At 52.2% G+C, this 7268-nt stretch overlaps 1 protein-coding gene across 1 annotated transcript; it reads right to left on the bottom strand.

The window, feature by feature from the left end:
* Nucleotides 1–1836: 1836 nt before the first annotated feature.
* TFF3 (trefoil factor 3 (intestinal)) lies at nucleotides 1837–5615 on the bottom strand. Its single transcript, XM_010834935.1, has 3 exons — nucleotides 5494–5615; nucleotides 3682–3828; nucleotides 1837–2389 (listed from the first exon to the last, which is right to left on the bottom strand). The coding sequence occupies exons 1-3, from the start codon at nucleotides 5576–5578 to the stop codon at nucleotides 2376–2378; spliced, it is 246 nt and encodes an 81-aa protein (XP_010833237.1). The 5' UTR covers nucleotides 5579–5615; the 3' UTR covers nucleotides 1837–2375.
* Nucleotides 5616–7268: the final 1653 nt, after the last annotated feature.

The following is a 7268-nucleotide window of genomic DNA, read 5'->3' as shown; positions in this document are numbered from 1 at the left end:
CAATGCTTTTTGGAGGCTGGCGCCTGACTTTGGAATAATCACCTTTAGAGAAAAATAAGTTTCTTAAAATGTTAACAGGCCTCCTGGCCAGAAGATGATGTAAATCACCTAAACTTTTGTATATGATAAGTTTGAAAGCCTGGCCTGGCTTCGATTAGGATCAGGAACTGCTGTCCTTGCATGACTCCACCCCCTCCCCCATTATCCTCTATGCACAACTTAAGGTATAAAACTACTTTGGAAAATAAAGTACGTCCCTTTCTTGTTCACCGAAACTTGGTCTCCCCATGTCGTTCTTTCTTTCACCTTCTGGCTGAATTTTTCCTCTGAGGCGGGGAAGCTCGTCAAGCCTACTAATTTTGCCTGGGCTTCTAAGATCTGACCAGGGAGGCCTTAGCATCTCCTCTCCTTCGGGAGAACAGGAGGACACCTGTGGCCTTCGTAGGTGACGTAAATTCCCTGCTTTGGAATCTTATTCAGCCTCTTTTCTTCACTGAATTTTCCTACTGAGCTATCCTTATTTCAGCCTCTCTTCTCCACTCAATTTCCTCACTGAGCTATCTTTATTTCAGCTGCTTTTCTCCACTGAATTTCCTCACTGAGCTATCCTCATTCTATTACTCATTATATCTTTGATGAATATTTAAATAAATAGGTCGCCTACGCCGTCTGTCCTTCGAATACCCTGGATCAGCTGGGGCTGGACCCCGGCAAGGACCCTGAACAACCAGTGAGCAAGTAGAAGCTGCCGTCTGGGGGCTGAGGTGGGGGCAAGGACCCCTCCCCTTGATGGTGTTGGAGGCCTTGACACAGAAGCAGTGGCTCTGAGCTGACCACAGGAGTGCCAGGTGGGCAGTGGCAGCAGTGGTGTGGGGAGATGGTGACTCCAGTGGGCTCCATCCAGGAGGGCGCGTGCAGGGGCCTGGCTGCCTCCAAGGTGGGGGAAGGGAATCGTCCCCTGTGGTCCCAGCCTTGTCTCCCTCCTTACCCTGCAAGGCTGTACGCTGAGTGCCCTGTCCTCTTGGGGGTGGGGGATGAGTAGGGACCTATGGGGGAGATGCTGTTGGGAATCTGTGGACAAATTGAGCGGGGAGAGTGGTTGGTGCCAGGAAGAGATGCTGACTCAGGGCCATCGGGGATGATGGATGGGACAGAGTCCTTTTCTTGGGGTGGAGGGTGTGAGAGGGCTGGAGACCAGGTGGGGGGCTCCCACATGGGGAATCACGTGCCGCGTCAGGGCAGCTCTTGGTCCTCCAACCAGACCTCACTTGACACATCTCAGTGTAACAGGCAGGCCGCTCCTGGGTGGGCTCTGGCTGGTGCCCCCTCAAAGGGCTTTGGGATGAGTTTCTTATCCTACAACAAGGGTATTAACCTCTCCCTTCTAGGACACACACAGGCTCTCACTCTACAGACCTGGCCCCAAGTGCAAGGCTAAAAAGGAAGCCTTTTGTTTTGAAAAGGAGCCAGTGTCTCTTTTCCAGCAGGAAGGGTGGCTCAGGCCCAGAAGCCCTGCCTTCGGGGGCCGCATTACTTCCTGGCCTCCGAGCAGCAGAAACAGCCCTCAGTAGCATCAGAGGAGTCGGCCATGTGGCCTGGAGAGCAGGAGCTTAGGTCTGACGGTGTGGACACGTTCCTGGTGTCCCGGGAGAGCCGAGTGTCTCCAAGAGTGGGGGAGATGACTCTCCATCTGGGGATGGCTAAGACTTCAAGAGCTCTCATGGTGACACTTTGTTTATGGATTAAAACCGCATCCATTTTCAGAGGAAAAATAGCAAAAGAAGGCCAAGGTGTCACAGATGCTACACTTGACTTGCAAAGAAATACCCAAAAAAGTGCCAATTGGTAAAATGGATTTATTGGCTCTCTCTTTACCATGAAAGTCATGAATAACCTTTTAGGGGGAACTTACATTTGAAATGGTGTTTCTCAACACCATTCTAAGTGATGCTTAGAAGGTGAGAAACCTTCTAAGTGTCCAAGTGGCACTCTCTGTCCGGCCACACTAGGTCTCAGGTTTGCAGCATCCTCACCTCTAGGGAGCTACTTTGGGGTCCTTCCCTGCTCCCCAGGCCTAGGGCAGACCCTCTGCTGGGTGATGCTAAGACACTGCCCTCTGCCCCCATTGGTGGAAGGCTGAGAAGGAAGAGAGTGACTTGGCAGAAATAAAGCACAGCGGCGTCAAGTCTTAGGAATGAAGACCTGTCCTCATGCTGAGCACGGGAGCTTTATTCTTTAAGACATCAGGCCCCAGGCTTTTGGTTCAGGCCTGGCCAGGAGCAGTTTGAGAGAAGCAGAGGGATGAGCACTGGGTGGACGGGCAGGGTACCCAAGTACGGAGATCCCCTCCCTGGGTGTCGGGCGGCCACGTGGCTTCAGAAGGTGCATTCTGGAAATGAAGCACAGACAAGAGTTACCCTCAGCTATGTGGTCCCCGGCCACCGCTGCCTGGCTTCTCCAGGTTGGTGGTGTGTGTTGTCTCCCTGCCAAGTCCCTGGGGAAGGGTCGAGTCCCCACTCCCTGGGAGAACAGCCACATATCCCAGGGGTACCCAAGGGGTCAGGACAAATGGAGCCTGAGATGGGCCAGGCCAGACAGGGCCGCTGCTAGAGTTCAAAGAAGTATCCTCTCGGGCTGAAGAGCAGGTGGAGGCGGGGCTGATCAGCACAGGGGTGACTCCCCACTGGGCCCAGAGGCTGATCTGGACCTCTCCTGGGGTTTGCGGGAAGGGGAGGAGCTCTGGGCTATGGGTAGCCCCCCATCCCCGTAACTGATTAGGGAGGCAGACCGGCTGGCTGGAATGCAGGCGCCTTTGTCATTCCCCAGGGACAAAGGGCAAGGGTGCCCCTATCCCCCCCACCCCCACCCCCGCCACTGTGCCAATTCCAGGAAAGGGCCTCACATAGTAGTACGTGCCTCTTAGAAGGTGAGCTGGCACCTGGGCTCCAGATGGCTCACGGCAACCTCCATGGGGGTGGAGATGGGGGACAGGCGGGGAGGGGGGCGGAATACAACCAGGAAAGCACAGCACCCAGTGCGCTGCTGTCTGCTCCTGGGCAGGGTCCCCCAGGGCCACCCTGCACCCCACTGCCCCAGTGAGGGAGGGGGCAGCCCCTCGTGGTATGGGCAGGAGGTGGATGGCGGGGTGGGGAGACGTGCCAGGACTCCACGTCCAGACAGAGAGCACGTCACAGATCACAAATGACCAAGACTCTGAGTGGGGTGCTTGCTGAAAATGGCCTTGAAAGTCAGCCCGGTTTTCCAAACCCATGTAATATCCACTTTTCTCCAGGGTAGCTTTTAAGCTATTTCCCTCTACATAAGGCCTTGACTCTGAACACCTTTCTCAAAGGATGAAAAACTAAGTGCATGAGTGATCAGTCGTGTCCGACTCGTGATCCCCTGGGCTGCAGCCTGCCAGGCTCCTCTGTCCATGGGACTCTCCAGGCGAGCAAACTGGAGTGGGTTGCCCTGCCCTCCTCCAGGGGATCTTCCCAACCCGGGGACTGAACCCACGTCTCTTGTGTCTCTTGCATGAGCAGGTGGGTTCTTTACCACTGGTGCCACCTGGGAAGCCCCACCTTGCCCAGCAGACAGATGTGGCATAGGGGGCCCACCCAGGGCCCAAGTGTGTGTGGCTTCCTGGGGCCTGAAAGACCTTGTGCGTTCGATCTGGCTCACCTGCTTCCTGCAGGGGCTTGAAGCACCAGGGCACCCCGTGGATGCTGGAGTCGAAGCAGCAGCCGCGGTTGTTGCACTGCTCGGGGGTGACCTCGGGGTAGCCGCAGTCCACCCTGTCCTTGGCTGGCACTGCACACTGGTTCGCCGCTGGTCCACACAAAGCCAGGTCAGACAGACCTCTCTGGCTTGGGGTTGGTCCACCAGCCGCATTTACAAGTCCGCACCCTCCCCGCAGCTCCCAGTTCATAGGATACAACCCCACCCCTCCCCCAACATGCTGCTCCAGGGCCCTCTTTCCCCATAAGTATTTAAGGAGAAATGTTTTGTGAAAGATCTGGCCGGCTGCCCGGGGTCTCTCACTTGGGTGCTCCTAGCACCTGTAGAGCCTGGGTTCCTGCCAGTTGGCAGGTACCCACAGGAATCCAGGGTCCCCTGAACCCGGAAACAAAGTTCCCCTTCAGTGTTTAATCAACAGAACTTCCCCCTTAAAAATGAATAGGATAATAGAAGATAGGCATTCAAGTAAGAAAACCGCAATGTGAGCTCCTTTCTGCCTCTCCCTCCTTTCCTTGACACACCGTGCCTGTGTATCTGTGGGTCTCTATGATTCACTTTTCAGATAAGTCTTTATGTCAGAAGCTCAGCAAAAGTCCACTGTGCCTCATTCCTTAACCGGATTTTTCCTTAGGCAAATAGAATTCACAGGGAACCTAGAATCCTCTTCTATGGCTGCCAATTCATAATTCCTTATTCCACTGGTTCCCAAACATTGCTCACGGTGGGGTCAGGACCAGCGACACCTGCTCCCACCCAGAGACCTTCTGATGTAGTTGGCACATCCTACTGGGCTTTGAGGTTTAAAAGCTTCCAGGTGATTCTGATGGCTCCCAAGTTTGAGACCACTCAGAACCTGATAAAAGCCACACTTGAATTTCTGCAAAATCCAGTTAATGAAACAGTCATGCCCCACCTGGAATCACAATTCAATGGCTAAATGAAAACTGTAGGTATTGAAAATGTTCTGGAAGCGGCTGTTTTCATTTGTCTTTTCTTTGTGTTTTGCAAATGTGCCAGAATAATGTAGAAAGACCTATACTGTTGATTCAGAAGTCTCCAGCAAGGAAGGCAGTGGGAGGGTAGGCTTTGTGTGGCTACCAAAGTTCCCATCTTGCTTTCCACACTGACCAGTAGAGTCAGTTATTAACTCTCTGAAGCTCAGTTTCCTTGTCTGCAAAATATGGACAGCAAGACCCAGTTTGTAGGGCTGCTGAGAGAAAATGTATGTGTCTGGTAAGTTTGTCGTTGTTGCTCAGTCCCGAAGTTGTGTCTGACTCTTTGCGACCCCATGGACTGTAGCCCACCAGGCTCCTCTGCTCTCCACTATCTCCTGGAGTTTGCACAAACTCATGTCCATTGAGTTATCTAGTCCATTGAGTTGGTGATGCTCTCTAACCATTTCATCCTCTGCCACCCCCCTTTCCTTTGCCTTCAGTCATTCCCAGCATCAGGATCTTTTCCAATGAGTCAGGTGGCTAAAGTAGTTGATCAGTAACAGAGACGAGCAAACCCAACTCCATACTGCAGCTGATCCTTCAGCTCTAACCTTCATGCTCTTAATGTAAAGTACATTGCATCAGGTGGCTAAAGTAGCAATCATTAAATTATTAAGGAGCTTGGCCACTTTCCTCTAGCCCACAGAAAGCCCCCAGCCTGGCTCTTCCATGTCCTGTCCCCTAGTCCTGTGTTCCCACTCTCCACTCAGCCCCTCCTCCTCCCTGCCGCCCAGTGGGAGGGGGTCAGAGCGGTACTCACACAGGCCCACATACTGCCCGGTTGAACTGGAGGACCCCAAGGCCAGGACCACCACCACCAGCAGCCAGAATGTTCTGGCCTCCATGGTCACAGGCTGGCTCTGGGGACCCGACTGCTCAGAAAACATGTTGAGTTGGCCAAGAAGACTTATTTATACCCCTGTGTTTACACAGGCACTCCAGGTTCTGTTTGTTTGGGAGCCCTTCCCTCCAGCCCCGCCCACTCAAAGTCCCCAGAGGCTCGACCATCCCAAAGGGTAGAGGTGCTTCCCACCCCACTGTTTTGCAGTAGCAAGTGAGGGGCAATGGCAGCTGCAGCTGCCTGTGAACACCTCTCTATCTGGGAGAACACCTGGGAGCCAGAGCAGGGTCAATGCCCATTGTAGCCTGGCCAGGAAGAAAGAACAAAGGCTCAGTGTGAGGCTCAAGGAAGCACCATCAGGCCTGGGCACCACCCAACAACCCACCCAGGAGCAGGTCAGGAGGGTCCCTGCTCAGTGACATGAGTTTCCAGGCCACTTAATCCCAGGCCAACCTCGAGTACTTGAAAAGACAGGCGACAACCACAAGTCAGAGAAAACAGGTGTGCTGATTTCATTTCTGTGTCACAGCTCTTGAAAGGTAGAGGTGCTTTTTCTTTATTTTTTGCTGTTTCTCCAGCAAAAAGTTATTTTTATCAACTACATTTTAACAAATGTATTGAGTATGTTTTAATAAGGATACAATACCTGCAGTTGGTTGTTAAAGTCAGACAGTACAGAAGACTCTGCCCCTTCTGAGTGCCACTGTCCACGTTTCACAGTTCTTAGGCATTTTCCCAGAATGTCCTCTGCGCACTTAAGCACATTTGTTCACACGAAAGGGAACTCACTCTACCTTGCCCAGCTTCCTTTCCATTTTCTTTTAATGCGAAAGCTAAAGCTTGGAAATTATTTTGTAACAACACATCTAGGGGCTTCCCTGGTGGTCCAGTGGTTAAGAATCTGTTCTGCCAACGGAGGGGACATGGGTTCAGTCCCTGCTTAAGGAAGATCCCACATGCTATGAAGCAACAAAGGGCATCTGCCATAGCTACTGAAGCCCTCGCGCTCTAGAATCCTCAAGCCACAGCTATGGAGCCCGTATGCTGCAACGACTGAGCCCTTGAGCCGAGAGCTTGTGTTCTGCAATGAGAAAAGCTACCACGATGAGGTGCACACACCATAGCTAGACGGTAACCCCTGCTCTCCACAACTAGAGAAAGCCCTTGTGCATCAAGGAAGACCCAGCACAGCCAAAAAAACAAAATGAATTAATTAAAAAGCATGTCTAAATGAAATGGGAATAATTATACCCACTTTGCAGAGGAACAAACTAAGGCTCAAAATGTTATCAAATTCATACTGCTGGTGGTACAACAGGCTGATAAATCGAGAGATGGGTGTTGGAGCAACAGTAGCGATTTCATTTGGAAAGCCAGGAATCCAGGAAGATGGTGGACTCGTCGTGTCCCAAAGAACCGTCTTAGCTGAATTAGAATTCAGGTTTCTTTCCACTAAAAGGGGAGGGGCGTGGCTGGTTGCTGCAAACTTCTTGGTAATTGACCCCGGGCTAGATCTGGGGCTAGACTTCTCAGGCTAGACCCGGGACCTTTGTTCTTGCAGCAGTCCACACAGGTCTAGGCACCATGTTCTTGTAAACTTCCAACAGAACAAACATTCTCTGCTCTGCAACTTTTTATCTCTATGTGAATGAAACGTGTTTTACCTTTAAAAGTTAAGGCTGGGAGGCAGAGCC

Source organism: Bison bison, unplaced genomic scaffold (assembly GCF_000754665.1).
Source record: "Bison bison bison isolate TAMUID 2011002044 unplaced genomic scaffold, Bison_UMD1.0 scf7180017864037, whole genome shotgun sequence".
Lineage (NCBI taxonomy): Eukaryota > Metazoa > Chordata > Mammalia > Artiodactyla > Bovidae > Bison > Bison bison.
The sequence above is the reverse complement of the archived record's forward strand: the minus strand, read 5'-3'. Positions and strand labels throughout refer to the sequence as shown.